The sequence below is a fragment of the Hetaerina americana genome, unplaced genomic scaffold (genome assembly GCF_022747635.1).
Source record: "Hetaerina americana unplaced genomic scaffold, ioHetAmer1.1.p SCAF_2, whole genome shotgun sequence".
NCBI classification, from domain to species: domain Eukaryota; kingdom Metazoa; phylum Arthropoda; class Insecta; order Odonata; family Calopterygidae; genus Hetaerina; species Hetaerina americana.
Genome location: NW_027286763.1, coordinates 18,410,851 through 18,431,512, shown reverse-complemented (window position 1 = coordinate 18,431,512; position 20,662 = coordinate 18,410,851). Strand labels below are relative to the sequence as shown.

Below are 20,662 nucleotides of genomic sequence, written 5' to 3'. Positions count from 1 at the left end.
TATATGCTATAAATCTGCAGTGCAATCACGTACAAGGCTAGTTCTATGATTTTAAGTTGATGCATGGCTAAGAGTGGCGTACGAGGTATTTATTTTGGAAATATAATGACGACCGCTTCAGGATATTTATTTGACCACGATGAAATAAAATGAATAATATGCTTTTAACGTCATTCATTCTTTCTAATGTAAGCAATTGGCATAGGTCACCCGAAAATATAATCAACACCTTTTTGAAAGTCTCATGGACGTGTATAATAATGCATTAACGTTAACACTAGAGGACAGAGAGAGAAACACACAAAAAAGAAAAGAAAATCAGTAGGTTTCGAATTTTCGGTGGTTCAAGCCACATTTCTCTAGGAAGAGAAGGACAGAACAGAAGGTATTTCTGTCCTTGAGAAAGATGTTTTGGACCACCTAAATTCTAAACCTGGTGAGTTTCTGTTCTTTTTTGTGTTTCTGTGTTTCTGTCTCTGTCCACTAGTGCTAACATATATATATATATATATATATATATATATATATATATATATATATATATATATATATATATATATATATATATATATATATATATATATATATATATAATATGCATATATTATTTATATTATATATATATTATATATATATATATATATATATATATATATATATATATATATATATATATATATATACACACACACAAAACATTGTGTCCAAACTTTTGAAAGTTATTTTTCTCCAAAAACTTTATTCGGAAGCATAATTAAACGTGATTTAAAATCTAAGATAATGAACGCCGGAGAGAAAGTTAAATCATGAGACAAATCTTGATGAGAAGAAGATCACATTGGGGACTATATAGTTTCAAAATCAAATAATTTGAACCAGTCTCAGGATTTTGAATTCAAAACTAGCAATCAAAGGAAAAATGTCGTGAACCCTGAATTCGTTACTCCCTCGAAAACCCTTAACAATTCAGCTCTTCTCAGAGTTGTAACTTGAGCATCGACAACGAGGACGGGGAAAGGCGTCGGGCGGGCTTGGGGGTGACGGGAGGTGCCTACTAACCCGCCTCTGCCCCTCCCTTCCTTCCCCCCCGTCGCGAAGGTGATGAGTATTTATGGTGAGGAATGAGGGCGAGAGGATGGGGGACTCCCTCCCTCATCGCCACTCCCACTGCGCCCCCAATCCCAAGCCAGCCTCTCCCGCTCCGCCTCCCTTTCTAAAGTTACGTGCTATGATCGTATGACTGCAGGGAAGTGAGTGAGTACGCGTGTGTGTGTGTGTGTGTTTGTATCTTGTGATGGTGAGTGCCGCGACGGTGAAGGAATTTCATGGCTCGGGTGACATGTGCGAATGATTTTCAGCGCCGGGACAGGTGGAATAACGCACGGGGATCTACGTCTGTGTTTGTATGTGTGTGTGGTGGTTCGTTTAGCGTGGAACGGTGGGTTTCCTGAGTGGAATCAGGGTGGGATGGTGCGAGGACAATGGCGGTCTGAGGTGGAGAGGGTAGCGGGAGGTGGGAGCGACGTGAGGGATTGGAGGATTCGCGGGGAGGGGGGGTGGGATGAAACGGGGGACTGAAAGGAGAAATTGGAGCGGGACGGCGAATCATTCGATGATGATATGAAATATCTCTAGCAGATTTGTTGATATTGTCTTAAATATCCTAGCGTATCTTCCATTGAAACTAGACTATTATAATTTTTATTCAACGGAATGACAGTTTTAGAAGTATACTTGCACTATAGAGAGGATTGTTATACGACTCATTTATTTTCGTATTATTAAATACTTGTATACTGATTCAGTGCACCTTGCGTAGCTAAAACGGAGTTATATTCATTTAAAATTAATTCCATTTTGTTTTTCAGATGCTGAAGTGAAGAAACTAAGGACTAATTATCATAGGAATAAGTAATACATAAAAATAAAAATTGGGAGATTCATTAAAATAGTCTTTATCACTAGGATGTCCTCTTCGCGTAGCTATAAACTACATTGACTCACTCTTGTGATTCATTTCATAATTTTTTTCTTTTCTTCTCCTTTCATCCATTTTATGAATTTTAATAAAAAAATATCAGGATCAATAGGATATTTTTGCTTCAAGAACGTCTTAGTCAAGTTATGTTGTCTCAAAATGTATAGGATATAGTTGTGTCTTCATCTCTTGATTGTTTCCAGTAAGTTTCAATCTACTCTTACTCTCTCTATATTGGAAAAAAATCATGGGGTAAACATTTGAAGGAATATGGAATGAATTCGTTCAAGCATATAGTTCCAATTGTCTTCTTTGATGCCACGTTATTTGTTATCATATATAGATTAAAGAATTGAAACTTACCCGGTAGGCAGAAGTTTGATGGTTCCATTCCTGTTCAATGTGGGTCTATTAGTTTGTACTTCTTCATAAAATCTTTATTGTCAATTTTTTCCTTTTCGGTTGAATAAATCCCTCATGTACTTTTATGATAAATAAGCCCAAGATAATATGGATCATATTTAGAAACATAAATGTTTTCCTTTGGAGAAAATAAGAATTGTTCTGTAAAATAGGACACAGCAGATACAGTTATTAGTTAAGAATGGTGCAATCGATGATAAACGCCGAAGTTATCGCACACGAGCATAATCGCGGGAGAACAGTACTGCGACCTGTGGACAATAAGTTATCAAGAACGCTGGGAGCCGTAATGTATCCTATTACGCTGAAACCCGCCGAGGTTAAATGTGACATGAGTTGCATACGTTCTAGGAAATCGCGTTCTCTCGTTCATGCGTATTTCAGTTTCGCTCAATGGCCACGCATCGTATTAGGTCACCTCACCTTTCGTACTCCTTCCACATCTATCGCACATCTCTCTCCACCGTCGTAAAACTTGATATTTATCCAGGATCATTGCTTTTTCCACTCTTCGTTTTTTTTTTCACTCCCCCTCACTTCCTCTGCGTCGCTGTTCGGTGTTACGAGAGTAATGTCGTCCGCATGTCTTTTTTCCCGCCGCGAGGATTACGGGACCTTTTTTAATGGTCTAAAAACGCGAAGGGGCTGTAAAAATCATGGGAAAGCATCGCCCTGGGGCTTTGTTCCTCACTTTTATGATTTTTTCCGGTTGTCATTTAGCGGTTAGCTCCTCCCGCAGACAGTATCTTCCAATAAAACGCAGAGAGGTTGTCCTATGGTTTTACGAGGTACTCTCTTCACTTCGGATTCGTATAATCGTTGATTCGGGAAATTCATCATTTCTTCCGCTACATTGGAATCATCGAGAGCCTATTAAAAAAGGGATTATTAGTAATGGATACGAGATCACTCTACATCTCCCATATTTTCAATAAGTTTGAAAATTGGAAAGTACTAAATATTTTCATTAAGGAAGCCAATTTTTTGATACCCTACTCTTCGTATTCATAATTTGTATTTTTTAGTATAATTGTGTTTTAAGTAAAACATAACTGTTTTGAAGGCGTACTGTTTACATGGGAATGCTTCATTTTACTTCTTTTGCATGATTTTTCGTCAGCGCATTTATTAATTCAATTGGATGTAATATCTCTCTCTGATCCTTTAGAGAGTAAAAATATAGTTCACAATTTTTATGGTATTTTTTAAAACTTATTTCCTCACTAGCGTAAGAACAATGCATAGTGTTCTCCTGCACATTATTCTTACCAGCCTTATAATTAGTTAAAAATAGGCGCTTATAAGTTTCCAAATAAATGCTTCTGGTATTATTTCCCATTAAGATTTTTTTGCCCTAATTTGAAAGGATATATTTAAAGTGATTTTTTTAAATAGGGTGTTTAAGCTGCCTATTCTAATACACAAAAATAATATTAACTATTGAAATTATTATTATTAGGTAATCTACCAGTTAAGGTAGGTTTTTCGATGGAAGTAATTACTAATTAAATACTTTGTGGCCCCTAGCGAAACACAACATCCTACTCTACATCAGGTCCCTCTTCAGCTCAATGTACATTCTTCCTCCCTTCATCCCGTCCAACATCCCTATCCTGTTCCTTCCCTTTCCTCGTTTGCCTAACATTCTCCCCTCAATTATAGTCTTCAACATCCAACTGCCGGTCAATACACCCTTCATCCACTTTTCCTGCCTCCATAGGATTTCTCCCAACAAAACCCTCTCTTCGCCCACCATACCAAGTACTTCCTCATTTGTTTTCTTCTCTGTCCATTTCACCTTCTCCATCCTTCTCCAAAACCACATTTCAAAAGCCTCCAGTCTACGTCTATCCTCCTGCTTCAATGACCACGTTTTCACGCCTTATATAACCACGCTACATAACAAATTTATTACGAGTTTTTTCTTAACATTCTTACTCAACGTCCGTTTCATCAACTCCCTCTTCCTTGTGAAAGTCTCTTTGCCTAGCGCAATTCTTCTCCTTACGTCCCTACTACTTTGACCGTGTTGGTCAAAAACACTACCGAGATACGTAAACTGATCTACCTGCTCTATTTTTTGCCCTCCTATTTTAATGTTAAGCTTAGCCTTTTTCTTTCTAGAAAATCGCATAATCTTTGTTTTATTGATATTGATTTTCATCCCATACCTGTCGCACTGAATTTACAATTCACTAAGCAATGCTTGCAGCCCCTCGGCTGACTGATAAACTAAAGCTTGGTCATCAGCAAACCTAACTGATTTCACGAATTCCCCGCCCACCTTCATTCCTACTTCCAGTTCCTCCCATGCCTCTTTAATCATTTCCTCTGCATACAGGATGAACAGCAACGGTGATAATGGGCAACCCTGCCTTACACCTCATCCTAACACTGCCCAACCGGACTCGCCGTTCCCCACCCGCACCTGAGCAGTCTGAGACATGTACAGGTTGCGGATTAGCCTCCTTTCTCTCCAACCTATTCCTATTTTCTGCAGAATACTCATTAGTTTTTTCCAATTCACTCTATCAAATGGGTTTTCGAAATCTACGAAACAGGCAAATACCTCCTGGTTGTGTTCTATATTCTATTTCTACTTTATTCTACTCGATTTCTCTTGCAGTTCTCCATTGCTCACTTGAGCCAGTCATCACTTCTTTATCTCGTGCTGGTCTCAATTTCGCCCAAATAAAGACCACTATTTATCTATCTATCTATATTCCTCTCGATTAATATTCTCATTACTGCAATGGCATCACACATACCTCTCCCCTTCCTTAACCCAAACTGATAATCCCTTAACTAATCATTTGCCCTACTCTCTATCCTTTTGTTTATGATCCTGAGAACAACTTTAGCTGCGTGGGATATCAAACTAATTGTCCTATAGTCCTCACATGACGTGGCCTTTACCTTTTTCGGAATCGGAACTAAAACTGCTCTCACAAAGTCTTCCGGCCAGATTCCCTCCTCATAAATGCTACGGATCAGCCCATATAGCCTCTTCCTCCCACATTTTCCTAAGCATTTTAAAAGTTCCACGGGAATGTTATCTACCCCCACGGCCTTATTTAGTTTCATCTCCCTTAATGCCCTTTCTATCTCATTGTCTAGTATGCCTGGACCTAAGCTGTCTTCCTCTACGTCATTTTCTTTTTCAATATCTGTGTTGGTCTGAGTTCTTTACTATACAGTTCTTCTATATACTCCTTCCATCTCTCTTGGATCTTTCCTGCGTCAACTATTACCTTACCTGCCTTATCTCTAACTATTAGCATAGCTCTTCCTTTCTTACTTCCCGATAACGATTTAACTTTGCTGTACAGCGCACCGATTTCACCCTTCCTCTGGAGACTTTCCATATCCTCGCACTGCGTCTTCCACCATGCGTCTTTTGCCTTATTTGTTGCCCGCCTCAATTTATTGTTCAATTCTTTGTACTTCATTTTGCCTAATTCTGTATTTATATACTTCCATTTTCGCCGCTCATCCATCTTTGTAATCATCTTATGCGTGATCCATGGTTTCCTAGTCCTTTTAGCGTTAACGGTTCCAATAGTGTCTTTTGCGGCTTTAGACAACCCTTTTTTGATCATTTCCCATTTTTCTTCGATAGTAATAAGCCCTTTACCATCCTCCATGATTTTCTCTACCGTCTGTTTGTATTCCTTCCTTTTCAACCCATTTAATGCTTCTACATTCCATTTTTTAACTCGCCGCCCCTGCCTTATCTTTTTGAAACGTACGCTACATTTCATAACAACTAAATTGTGGTCTGAGTCCGCATCCGCTCCCGGAAAGCTATGGGAATTTATCACACTATTCCTAAACCTGTGTCTAACCAGGATATAATCTAGCTGATATCTTCCTGAGTCACCTGGCATTTTCCATGTATACCTGCGTGTGGTGTCTAAACCAAGTGTTGGTGATGACTACCCCCTGTCTCCTGCAGAACTCAACTGCTTTCTCTCCGCGGTCATTCCTCGTGCCCAAACCGTAGTCGCCCACCTCATCACCATCTCTTCCTTCGCCTACCGTCGCATTCCAATCCCCCATCACTATCAAATGTTTTCCTGCAGGAACACACGCGATTATGTCCTCTAACTGATCGTATATCCTATCGACCTCTTCTTCCTTATGGTTGCTCGGTGGCATGTATGCCTGAATAATAACCAAGTTCGTCGGTTCTGCTTTTATCTCCACTAGTAGTATTCTATCTGTTACCTGCTCTATGTTGACTACGCTTCTCCCTACCTCTTCATTTAATACAATGGCAACCCCTCATTGGCTCTCGTCTTCACCGCTGTATATTATTCTATACTTATCACTCCAGTAATCCCCGCAATCTTTCCATCTCACCTCTCATAGACTTAAAATATCTATATTTCCCCTTTACATCTCTCGCTTCATTCTCCAATTTCCCTGTTCTCATCATTGTCCTAACATTCCATGTCCCTACTCTAACTAATTTGGTCTTCTTCTCCTTCGTCTTCTGTCCTGCTGCTGCTGGTTTTCCCTTGCAAGGGTTTCGTGGAATAACGACCGCGGAAGCCTTGCCTCCCTCGCTGCTGGGCACGACACACGGCCGATTGGGCCGCGCCCAGTAGATGCCAGGAGTCAAAATCTCTGTATTGTCCATCATGTAAATCTTGGGAATGATAATTGAGGTGGTTTCCCGTTGCCTTCCTCAATAGTGTATTTAATGTGACACCTTCACTTACTGGCCGCCCCACTGGGGTCAGACGCCATTGCAACTGAGGAACAGACGCTGCGTGGACTACCTTTCGTCTGGCTCCTAACCTTCGACCTATCTGGCATGGGTGACCCTACCAGGAGCAATATTTATTACTCCGGCCAGCACAGCTCAAGGGGTCATCGGAACGCACAAGCCCTTCCACCACGTCAAGGTTGTAGTCCGAAGAGGGATCTATTGAAATATAGTATTCTTATTTAATGCTAAATTGACACCTTATCAATCGATTTCTCTTGCAGTTCTCCATTGCTCATTTGAGCAAGTCATCACTTCTTAATCTCGTGCTGGACTAGGATTTGTATTACCCACCCAAAGAAAGCTAAGACCTAAATTTCCCAATAAATTCACATATGCTTCTGAAATTTAATTTTTTCTCCTCATTTATCACGCTTTTGGACGCGCGGGAGTTTTAATGGAGAGGTTTTGGAGCCGAATTCCTCTTGACCCTTTTCCCATGGTGGCAAGAATGGGCAGTAGGAGCCACCGTTATACTCGCAAATTCATACTGCATGTGAGAGTGTGAGTTTTCGAAAATTACTCTCCCAACCACCCCTGTCCTCCACCACTCCTCCCATACTTTTACCCCTCCCTCCAACGCGTCCCTCTCCACCTCGGTCACTCCCCACTGAGGTCGTCGTTGAGAAATTGACCGAGAAGCACTTTCCCTTGCACTCATTTTGCCTCTTTCGATGGGGCAATCAATCTAGGTCGAGCACTCAGTGAAACTTTGGAAGTTATTTCACCCTCTACGGCCGTCCGGGCGAGTCCTTGAATGTGCCCGCGTACGAGACGAAATCTTTCAACACTGAGTGTCACCGCCGAATTTTGTCCTTTTCCGCTTTAAACTAGCCGGACAACGTTGGTCACTCTGATTACGTACTGAGCCAAATCATACATTTCATTTTGCACACACTGCATGCAAAATGTATGTGAAAAACATTTAATATTTTATAATTCAAGCGATAATTATAGTAACCCCTTCAAACTCTTCAATTAAATGCGTGTCGAATTATATGCATCATGTATTTTCTCGTGTGTTATTCGTAAAAAAAAATTCAAGAATAAGGGGGGTAGAGATAAAAGGTTGTCTACTTAAAGGATAAGCTCAGTCGACTATATCAAGTTGAGGCCTATTTCGCCGGGTACATATTACTTTTTATCATAATGCCATTAAAACATTAGTACCGCAAGTATTTCAAATTATAATGAATTGAACATTCATTTTCACTTTTAGTTATCATCAAAGAGTTATCACATTGACCGATGCCATAAAGACGCAAAGTCATGCGCTTATTTTAACAACATAATTACAGGAATAACTTTATTATTCAATGTTGAAAAATTGATATTAATATATGCGAAAAAGTTTGACCTTGCCTCGTTCATACATTTCCCTACTTTCATGCATTCCCTGACATTTTTAGATATAGTATGGTACCGTATTTTGATATTTCATTCTATTCCTAAATGGTGACAGATAAAAAACGAGAAATAAGTTATCTATCCCACATTAGTAGGGGCAAAAGTTGGAAAATTTATAAGGAGTGAAGCATATGGTGAATTGCTTGGAATTTTTGTTGAACTAATTTATTTCAATATATTACTTGATCTTATCCGATTAAAGTTTCAATGGAATGAATTAATGTTCATTATATATGCTCTATTTCATAGAAAATTTTCAATTAAATTAAATGATTGGAAACTAAAGGCTTAACGTAGGGTAAATAAAATGATTACTTTGAATTTAAGAAAAAACCTGTTCTATTGTGGCGAAATTATTAACGGGCGTAGATTCAACTACATGAACATTGAAAGCTTCTTATTAGTAAGGATGGTGCAGTACTATTCTTGATATGGAATTCTTGGGAAAAAGATGTAAAATTTTATACAGTGGTAATTCCGATTTACTTTATTTTAACTGGTGTAGCTTGACGATATCGATGAATGTGGACATACTATTGAAATTGACACAATTGGACGATTGATTTTATTTTCTATTCGAAATACGTTAAAACCACTTTTACACTGACCTACTCCAGGGAGTACATGTGGAATATGTGCGTGCCAAATGCATATGCGTGTAAAATGTCTTTTATATTATATCGTGCATGCATTCGACAATGACATATATATTTTGTCGTGTAGAGTCTGTAGCGATAATGTTTCCCTGGGCAATATACGATCGGAATAGGGAAAGGGGTTGAGTGCTTGAATTGTCAAGCACCGTGAATATCTGCAGTGAACATAGAGGGGTCTCCGACCGCACGAGCCCCTACTTGACTCGTCCGTCACAATATCTTCGGCCCGAGCAGCGTGCATGTGTGCCGACCCCGGCCGCCCTTGTTATAATTTTCCGGGATCTGAAGTGAGAGGGGCGAGTCGTCGATGTGTGCCCATACCTTCCGAGGTCGTTCACTCGGCCGGACTCTCACGGGAGCGAGGGCTCCGGAAAAGAACGAACGACTGAAGCAAGGGTCCAGAAATAAAGATTACCCTGAGCTGATGGAGCTGAGGTAAGGTGTTCCTTCCTGACAGTGACTTTGGAACATCAAATAATTAGAAAATTAATGAAGAGCACCCAACCCAAATACTGAAATATCTGCTGTTTCTTAAAAGATCAAATCCATCGAATTATTTTCCAGAATGAGGTAATTATTATTATTATTAGGTAATCTACCGGTTAAGGTAGGTTTTTGGATGGACACAGCCACCAAATAAATATTTTGTGACTCCTAAGAAAACACAAAATCCAGTATCCTACTCTACATCAGGTCCCTCTTCATCTCCGAGTACTTCTTCCTCCCTTCATCCCGTCCAACATCGCTATCCTGTTCCTTCCCTTTCCTCGTTTGCCTAACATTCTTCCCTCTATCACAGTCTTCAACATTCCACTGCCGGTCAATACCCCCTTCATCCACTTTTTTGCCTCCATAGGATTTCTCCCAACAAACCCCTCTCTTCGCCCACCATACCAAGTACTTCCTCATTTGTTTTCTTCCCGGTCCATTTCACCTTCTCCATTCTTCTCCACACCCACTTTTCAAAAGCCTCCAGTATACGTCTATCCTCCTGCTTCAATGACCACGTTTCCGCGTCGTACATAGCTACGCTCCATATCAAAGTTTTTACGAGTCTTTTCTTAACATCCTTACTCAATGTCCCTGTCATCAACTCCCTCCTCCTTGTAGAAGCCTCTTTGCCTAGCGCAATTCTTCTCCTTACGTCCCTACTACTTTGAACGTGTTGGTCCAAAACACTACCGAGGTACGTAAACTGTTCTACCTGCTCTAGTTTTTCCCCTAAATTTTAATGTTTAGCTGAGCAATGAGGTAATACAAAGTAGAAAACAAGAATGTGTAAAATGAAATTCCCGTGGTTTCTAAAGATATTAGTTAGACTGTATCATGGTGAGTGAGAGCTGATTAAGGAAGACCATGATTGATTCAGACTGTTTTTTAGGAGTTGATAAGAATTATCCGAAATAAAAAGGAATGAATACCAGAAGACTGGAGAGAAAATCAAGATTTTTGGTGGGGTGATGGGTATAATTAAAGGTATATAGTAAAAAATAAGAGAGGGATATCGAAAGACGCAAACGATCGTATAGCAACAGTTAATAGGACAGTGACTTGAAAAGAATGCGTTACATGCGATATGAAACGATTAGAAAGAAAGACGAGTGAAGTAAATTGAAGAAATCAAACCAGTTGCGGTAACATGATGTACAAAGAATATAATATCAAATCGTAGTGGGAAACTGATAAAGCAAAAGCGGGTTAAAAGACGAGTGCGAGGATATGACAAGTTTACAAAAGAGTATGAAATGAGAAAATCCGTGTAAAAATTAAAGATGATTCAGTAAAACTATTGATTGGACTAGGATAGGTTCAAAATTGCTGAACGGAATATAAAGAGATACATTTTTTTTAAACTTAAGGTCTTGAAAGCTAGGCATAGAAAAATCCATGTTGTAGATAGGGATAGCTAAGTTCCATACATATTTGATGGCAAAAGAGAAAGGGCATCAAGGGATTTGAATTGAATTAAAGGCACGAGGTAGACAAAATTCTTACAGATTTACTTAAAGATGTAAGAGTACTCTGGAGAAAGTTGTATCATGGATTAAATCGTAGATACAGAAGGAGTTTTGTAGAAATATTATATCAGATCAGTGTTAGATCTTATTTCAATAAATGTTAATGTAGCCATACGAGCGGGCTATAGAATACTAAGTTTAATTTCACACGCAGATAAGGCGGTTATTACGATCAGCAATAAGACGGCGGAAAAAGCCAAATGGTTACTTATGAATGATTAGTTTGAGATGACGAAGGGGAGAGACACGGTTACCCATTGTAGTAATGAGGTCATTAATAGCGCACAGTATTGAATAAAATATAGATGTGTATTTTCATTTCGCATGTCTTTAAATTACGTTTAAAAGGGTGAATTAGATAGAATGTTTTACAGAAAATATAAGTAGATATGAGGGTAGCAACCCGTGCATGTCTCAGTACACTCAGGTACGGATGTCGGATATAGATTCCGGGTGGAGAGTGTTTGGAAGAGAGATAAGACAGCGGTGTTCAGTATCACCCGTACCTTGAACCTTCTAGTGGAGGCAATGCTTTGAGAGGTATGGAAAAAACTGGCGATAGGAATGAAAGATTCTGAATTCATTGCAATGCCAGTGCAATAGGTAAGAGGAAAAATGTAAAAAAAACAAAGATAGTAAGGTTGTCGAGAATTAGAAAAGCTGAGTTAAATATCAAAAAATGAGTTTATCAACTAGGTTTCTAAAGGGGGAGGGATGGCATGGATGATAAGTTTTACTGTAGATCTAAGCTACATGAAAAATAAGGAAAACTCTATGCTTTCCCTATCGTGAGATAATTGCGACTTTGCGACGCGTTCCGTGGTACTTACCTGTAATTCGCACAAACGCTCTCATGTAAATTTTATTCCATGCAATCTTGCCACCCAATAAAATTTTGATATTTCTGGTAGCACTCTTGACGTTATTTGACGAGATTCTCTCTCATATTGCTATCGACAGAGTTGATTTTTACCTCTGCCGACAAATACTGTTTGCACGAACCGTTTATGCTACGACTTGCAACGGCTGCCTCAGGTGTAATACTGCAGTTGAATTAATGAAAGCTGTACAGCAATTTTAATACTCATTTGCCTAAAAGAGTAATATAAAATTACAAAGTAAAATGAGGAAATAATATTATTATCACACTTTGTTAGTCAGTGGCCGTTTATTGGGTAAATGTAAATTTTGATTCCATGTCCATTTGTTTTGCTATTAGTTCCCATATTTTTTTCGTCTGAGATAAATTTTAATTGGGAGTCAATTTGATACACGATATAATAAAAACCTTATTTTGGAGGTTTTCTCTTTATACAAAATCACATAATCCCTGCTTCTGGTGTTTTTCCATATTAAAATGATTTTATTTTGAAATTAGAGCGCTGAATTGGATTCCCATTAAATGCATCAATCACATTTTGAATACTTCAAGGATTTCATCAGTTGCATACATATGGACAAAGCTGTAAATTTACTGTTTTCTTAAATGTTTGCATTGAAGTATCATAAAAACTATGTTTAACTTCTTGTTGACATTACCTATTATAAATATTATTGTACTTAAAATAAAAGCCGTAAAATATAGATTAACTTTAATCCTTATAAAAAAGTACCAAAATTTTACGTGAAATTTTTGTATGCACGAGGTTCTTAGCATGTGCTGGCCCGCAATTCACATTATTTGTTGTCTATGCGATTACCTAAAGCAAGATGTTAATTTTCTTCACATTCAGAGATTAGAATTAAGATTTCGTGGAATATTTTATGGCTCTATTTTTCTGCATATTTATATTTAGCTTACAGTTCATGCGCAAAAGATAGGCATGAAGTAGAAATTGTGATATTTGTTCAAGTAATGTTGAAGCAAGTGACGAAAAATCATGAATTACCTTCGTGATTTTTAGTATTAATTCCATTACTGTAATCTGTCGGGTTCATATTCATTTTCCACCTTTGTGAATAAAACCGCATTTTCCGACAGCAATGCACTCCCAGTACATTACTTGGAACTTCACTTATCGGTAAGTTTTTGGGCCAAAAGTACCCCAATGCACTCCGCTGTGTGCGGTAATTATATTAATGGACAGATTCAGTCGACGACTCAATTTTTAATGCGACATCCTGTCGTCACTGGTTGTAAGAGCGCTCTCGCCATTTTCGCACATGAATAAGTAATCACCCAATCGCCTGGATGTGTCCCCTTGTTGTGCGTCGTTGGGGGCGTCCCGGCATTAAACGACTTCAAGTTCGTGGGTTGAGGGGTTGGGTGAAGAAAGCGCCTGGGGTTTGCCCTCCCACGTGAGAGGGGAAAGGGGGAAGGGCCGAGCATCCTACAGGCAGGTGCCCTCGACTACCACCCCCGAACTATGTACTCTTGGCGGTCGCCTCCTCTTGAATGGAATCGATGCCTTCCTTCGCGATGAGCCACTCCCCTCCAATCCACCCCAAACCTCCTTCCCCCTGACCCCCTCCTCCCCCCGAACCCCACCTCTCTCGTCGGGAGTCTTCAATCTCCCCTCTCGTTCCGCGTCGCCGCTGTTTGGGAGGGCTTCCCCTCCTCTCACCCCCCACCTTCTCTCTTGAGAGGAGCGCCGTTTCGTTGGGTGAACGGTAACTCCCTCCATGGCAGTTCCTCCGCCTCAACGTGGTACACTCCAGAATGATCGCCACGACGCAGGAGGCTCGATGAACTCATCCAAGCACTGTGGGTATCCACCGTGACCACTGATTTTTTTAATATATGACGGGTGGAAGTTTTGTGAGCAAAAGAATGTAAAGAAACATTGTGTAACGAGTATGATTGCGAAAACCGTCTACTACTTTTTCTTGTAGTACATTTTTCGAAAATTCAATCAAGGATATTGATTTTTGAGCCGATCACGGGAATATTTTCTCAATAAAATGACAATACCATCCAATGATCATTATAAATTGTATTAAAAGTTAACGACTTCATTTTTTTAATACAACAATTTCATGAGCCAAGTTTTTACAAACAATAATTTTTGTAATAGAATTGAGTTACTTTATACCGGAGTAATTAAAGCAGTATCACATTTTCCATAAAGGTATGGTCAACAACAGTTACTACCAAATGCGGTATTTTTTACGATTATTACCTTTTGTTTTCTCATTTTGAGTAAGTAAAGGGATTTAATTTTAGAATATACTTCCAAGTATTTTCATCGTCTTGTTAAAATTTAAAACATTATTTTTGGCAAAGTACTTTTGTGGAGGCGTTAAATTCTGTCATCCCATTATTACATTCTGTAGAAACTAAAAAAACTCTAAAAAAGTACCTGTTCTCACGGTAGCAACTGAAGTTTGCTAGCTTGGCAGAAATTGGACATCCTGTTATTCACGATCCAAAAGAGATATTTTATATGTCACTTTTAAGGATCTTCAGAGTTTATTATTGTTCTTCTTAATGTTAAAAATTATAGGAGCACAACGTCAGGCAGTGGATTATTGTGAAGATTATTTTGAAGATTAATATTGGATAAAATATTACATTATGACTAAATTTAGTGTAAACACGTATTATTGGCGTTGAAATTTATGACATGGGGTGTCTTTCAATTTTATCCTGGACTTTCATTTATCATTACAAGTTTAAGTGACATCCTAGCAAAAATTCGATAACCATTTATCCTGCAAATCATATTATATGACCCTTAAAACGTGTTACTCGTCAATCATTCTCTTTGACCATTAAGAATATTGTTTAAAAAGCGATGCTATTGCAGCTCTGTGTCTCTCTTTCTCCTTTAAAGACAGGTAATACTATTTATGATGTTTTTAAATGTTACCTGGAAAATTTAGTGTGGGAATTGAATTAAAATCTATGAGGAATATTTTTAATCGTTAGTAAGTGAACATCGCTCAATGTATGTTTTTCACGCGTCTCTTATATTGACATTCTTCGAAACTCTGAATCCAAACATTTTGATAAAATAAGAGAGAAAGCAAACTAAGTTGAGTTGATGAATTCTAGAAACATATAATATTTAAATGTAAAAACATTTAGATATAGTACCGTCAAAGTAACTAGTAATGCCAATTTTTATAAGTGCCTATTAGTTCTAGTCTTGGATTAATTAGGAGATTGCTTCTGATCGCATTAGTATTGATTTCTTGTTCGCTGACCACGCGATTGCTAATGGCGTTTCGGGGTTGTTTCAGCGAATGGCATTCAAGCGAAGCAATGTGCTTCGGAGTGTGAGTTATTCGCTGGGTAGTTGGAGGGTTTTAGGCTACGGTGTGAGGAAGGGAGAGACATTTGGCCGTGCCATGTCTGGGGACCCAGCGAGACTCGCAGCAGGGATGCCGGGTGTGAAGTCAGGCATTCACGGTAGGGAGGATTTCTCCCCACCCTTAATGTCTGTCGTAATCTGACCGCTAGGAGTCGTGAGTGGACCCATGAGATCGATTTGAAACACTCTAAACCCAATGCACTTACCTCACTCCTCGATAAACCCCCGCTTGTGTCCGCCAGTTGTTACAAAGATCACGCGGGTTCATTCCTAGCGTCATAACTAGAGCAGAAATGTACTATTTTGATATTTAAATTTTTTAATGAAAGGGTTCAAGCACTGTACCACAGCATTAAATATTCAGTGATTGGATGAAACGAGTAAGTTAACGCATTATTAATAGATTTAAGTATTGTATCCAATAAAGTTAAATATCATCCATTATTTTAATATTTTTTCTCGCGAAAATTTAGGCCATTAGGATATTTCTCGTATGGATCGCTTTCCGTTATAATATTAACACTATACAAAAAGCGTTTGTGTAAGATGTGATGGTTTAGGGAAAATTAGGGTAAGTAATATACTATTATTTATAATAAACTTTGCCATAAAAATGTGACTCTGATTCATATCTGTGACTCACTCCCTTTGAAATGCATTTGACTTTTGGTATCTTAATAGGTATTGAGTAAAGACTCAATTAAAATGTTAAAATTTTTAAAGAAGGATTAGTATCACAAACACGTGTTTATTACGGAGATAAGAAAACATATCAGATTCTCCCCGTTTAATCGTTTAATATTCCGCCGGAAATTTAGTCCGTACAACTTCCAGGATTGTAAATAAAATTTGTTGTTTTTTTACTTCTTAGTCGCTATCAAAACCTTGAGAACCAATAATAAATTTAATAATAATGTTTGGAAATTAAGATATCCCTAGAAAAAAATGGCAAAATATCCAATGTTTTTAACTATGGACTATTTCAATTTTATAAAATTCGGAAAGAGTATGTCATAATTTTCATCCATAATGTCAACATTATTAAAATAAGTATATTAGAAGGATACCCACACTCAGTGAAATTATTACCCAATTATTTTGTATGATGTTAATGTTTGGCCTTTTCTTGTTTCTTCAGGTCAGCCGTCCTGCAGGGAGAATGCAATAGCGAGGAGACATTTTTGAAAAATGCAGGAGGCTTGTCGGTTAAACTTCGAGAGAGGACTGCACAAGCGGAGACCACGTCAGCGCTTCACATTACGTACTATCGGGCGTTGAAAGCACTCCCCGCCCTCCGACACGCTTATCTACCCTCCTCTTGTTGTTTTCCCTGCCTGTCCACTCACTCGCAATCCCTTCCTCTACCCCCTCCCCCAGTCGTGCGCTCCCCCCCATCGTCCAGCTGTCGAAGAAGACGGAGAGCGGACCTCACCCCCTCTTCCCGGTGTCCTCTCTCGCGAGCCCCCCACTTCACTCTCTCCCCTCGTGACCCCTCCTCTTCTCTCCAAGGCCGCCCTTATCATGGCCGCCACCAGCGGCTCTGCCCCCCTGGGCACTCTGCCCCACAGGAGGGCTGCGCTGCCCCTCTTCTGCCTGGCTGTGATAGCATGGACTGCGGTGACTCCCGTCTGTGGCCACCTCAACCTATTCATCAGCCAGCAGGAGGTCAAGAAGCTGCTGGGTGAGTGACCTCTTTTCTTCCTTCTCCGAGCTTTCTTTCAAGTTTCCCACCCACAGTCAAGCATTTATTGGGAGTTTCTTCCTTGAAGAATACGTGAACCTGTTTCGGATTCGAGACAGGAAATTATTATAGACATTTTTATGGAATCATTCATTGATAATAAGGTATCATCACGACCTAGGACTGCGGGCGATATTTCTTTCTTCTTTAGGTTGCCGTCGGCAAAAAATAATTATTACAATGGAGCGGCACACCCAACCGTTTACCTTCTAACCTCGACGGTTAACATGTGGGAAAAATGGGCCCACATTTTCTTATTCCATAGTTCTTCTCAGTGGAAATGAATGTGGTGACAATAGTTGGTCTCTTTCAAATAATAACGTCTGAATAAATGGGTGAAATGATGATCACGGTATTTTATTGACAGTCTTTACGCAATTGAAGGGAAAGGAATTTTTACTTCAAATAAACTTCAAAGCCTTAACTTATGGCCCTCTGTTCTCCCAAATGACAGAATAAGGCTGTTGAAATATTTCTAAAAGCTTTGGAAACTATATTTCATATGAATTGGAAAGCACTGTTTTCAAACTTCATCATACCATCATTTCTCAGAGTAGTTTTGGCAGTCTCTATAAGATCAAACATTATCTTCAAATGCAAGAAGCACACAATACATTCTGTTTATATTCGATAATCATTTCCACTAATGTTCTCATCTCTGCAATGGCACAACGAGCTTCCCTACGATTTCACTCGTCTGTACCTAGATACGAGGGTCATCCGGAAAGTAGTACCCGTTCGTGCCGCATGAAGTGCTGACGACGCGAGTAGCCGCTGGACGAGGTCAGATAGTTTCAGTGGCTTGTCTGCCTTCTCTGAGCCAAGTTGCGTGACGCTAGCATTGCCTGTGTTGTTTCTGTGATTGTTTACAATGTTTAAAAAAATTGAGAACGCCGCCAGTTGTGAAGTGAGGGCAGTGATTAAATTCCTCAATGCAAGAAACGTTCGCCCATGTGATATTCATCGCCAATTAAAGGAGGTGTATGGAGACAATGTAATGGACGAGTCGTCTGTTCGGCGGTGGTGTCGCAACTTCAACATGGGGAGGGGGAACACACACGACGATGAGCGTTCGGAGAGACCGTCTGTCATTACAGACCAACTGGTGAGCTCAGTTGACGAATTCGTGAGGAACGATCGGCGCGTCACAATTGATGACATCTGTGAGCATTTTCCCAATGTTTCTCGAACAATTGTTCATGAAATTGTTAAACACCATCTGCATTATGCAAAAATTTGTGCAAGATGGGTCCCTCGCAAGCTTACAGATGAGCACAAAACCAAGCGTATGGCTGCAGCACTGACGTTTTTGGGACGTTATTCTGATGAAGGAGACTCTTTCTTGACTCGCATAATTACTGGTGACGAAACATGGGTTTGTTATGCATCACCTGAGAGTAAACGACAGTCAATGGAGTGGCATCATGCTCATTCACCAAACAAACCAAAAAAATTCAAGACAGTTCTGTCCACCAGGAAACTCATGGCAACCATTTTCTGGGATCGACGAGGTGTATTGCTTATTGATTTTATGGCCCGTGGAGACACTATTAATGCCAATGCGTATTGTGAAACATTAAAGAAATTACGGCGGGCAATACAAAATCGGCGGCGAGGTCTATTGTCTACTGGTGTCATTCTCGTTCATGACAATGCCAGGCTTCATGCAGCTGGGATAACACAAAAACTTTTGCAGCAATTCAAATGGGAAACTTTCGACCATCCACCGTATAGCCCGGACTTGGCCCCTTCAGATTTTCATCTCTTTACAAAGCTTAAAGACTTTTTGGCAGGAAAAAGATTTGACAGCGATGAAGAACTTAAAGAAGGAGTGACCCTGTATCTCAATGAGCTGGCGGCGAAGGACTATGCAGCAGGAATACAGAAACTTGTCACACGTTATGACAAATGCCTTAATTTGCTTGGAGATTATGTTGAGAAGTAGTTTAAAGTATCCTCTTTCAAATAAAATTTTTTATGTTTGTTAATATTTACTTTTGTGTCTTTATTTCACGAACGGGTACTACTTTCCGGATGACCCTCGTACATACATATGAGTATATATATATATATAGAAAAATATATGTATATATATATATATACCTGTACATACATACATATATATATATATATATATATATATATATATATATACACACACACAATATATGTATATATGCCTGTAATAATAAAAAGTGGTACATAGTGTCACGGAATGTTAGAGATAAAATGGTGGAACATAGAAAAAAGATTTTGAATTGGTGTTAGTACTATATTTTCAAAAATTTACCCTGCACACTGTGATAAAAAATATCAGCTAACCAGATGGAAACAGTGTTGAACCTCTAGTTAAATCCTATTGGTATTTTCTTGCTAATAAACCGTATACTTTATGGAGTTTTTAGACAATGTCAAGAAATCCATTCAATGAGATTCAGTTAGCAATGCCGTCTTTTTTCATAAACATTTATTGAGCTTGACATGACGGTAATATGATTGACCTATCTGCTATAATTTATTATTCTACATCTAACTATTCCTATTTGATTTTTTATGCAGCGGTAATTATTAAAATTGTGTTGCATGAAATATCTATTCCAATCGTAAATTAATCTTTTTCCAAAAGTTTGTACGATCAAGGTATGGGTAGAATTAGTTTTAATTTAATTTAAAAATTAAAGTTTCTGATGCGATGTCTGTGACTTGGGCGAAATGTTGTTTTGACTTTATGATCAACTCACAAAATAGCAAAATTTGAATGGGACCAAATTTGATTAAATTTGAGAGCTTATTTCTAAATAAATTTCATCAAGTTATCAGGTGTTTTTAACGGGCATGAAATCTGATTTTTGATTTGAAGAGAATTAATTCATTATAACGTGAACTAATTTTTAGTATGCGTGATGCTCTACAATCTTTTTCTCATGCAATTCCATGCAAAAATGTATCGTGAGGGTGCTTGATTCTTAAATAATATTTAAATGCAGCGGCGATTTATTGCGATGAAAATTTTCAACACTTCGTTAGCTGATCATGACATTTGTTGAGGAAAATATCTTGGTCTTCATGTTCATATTATCATGATTAATTCATGTTTAATAATTTTCCATGAATTTATGTCAAATGATGTTCTTATTAATTAGTAAAACCTTTCTTTCTAGGATATTTAAAATTATGATCTTAAAATTCACCGGAACTTTGTGCACGTAATTGAAGATAGGTCTGTATCTAAATATAGCCTCGAACAGTATGAACTTAATTATCCCAGAACTAATTTTCATTGCCCACTTCACACAGTAATGAGTTTTTTATTGAATTCATGGTCATTTTATTTATTTTGAATTTAATTAGATAAAATAATCGCAACAAAATAAGTAACGTTACGTCGTAAAGGAATGCATTAGAAATGTGTTAA

The 20,662-nt window shown here is 38.6% G+C and overlaps 1 protein-coding gene across 1 annotated transcript in view; it reads left to right on the top strand.

Moving 5' to 3' along the window:
* LOC139687589 (tyrosine-protein kinase Dnt-like) overlaps nucleotides 1-20,662 on the top strand; it is a 772,241-nt gene that overhangs the window by 48,156 nt on the left and 703,423 nt on the right. Inside the window, exon 2 of the mRNA XM_071584808.1 lies at nucleotides 16,645-17,187. Within this exon, the coding sequence (XP_071440909.1) occupies nucleotides 17,028-17,187 (160 nt within the window). The 5' untranslated portion in view covers nucleotides 16,645-17,027. The remainder of the gene's footprint in view (nucleotides 1-16,644; nucleotides 17,188-20,662) is intronic.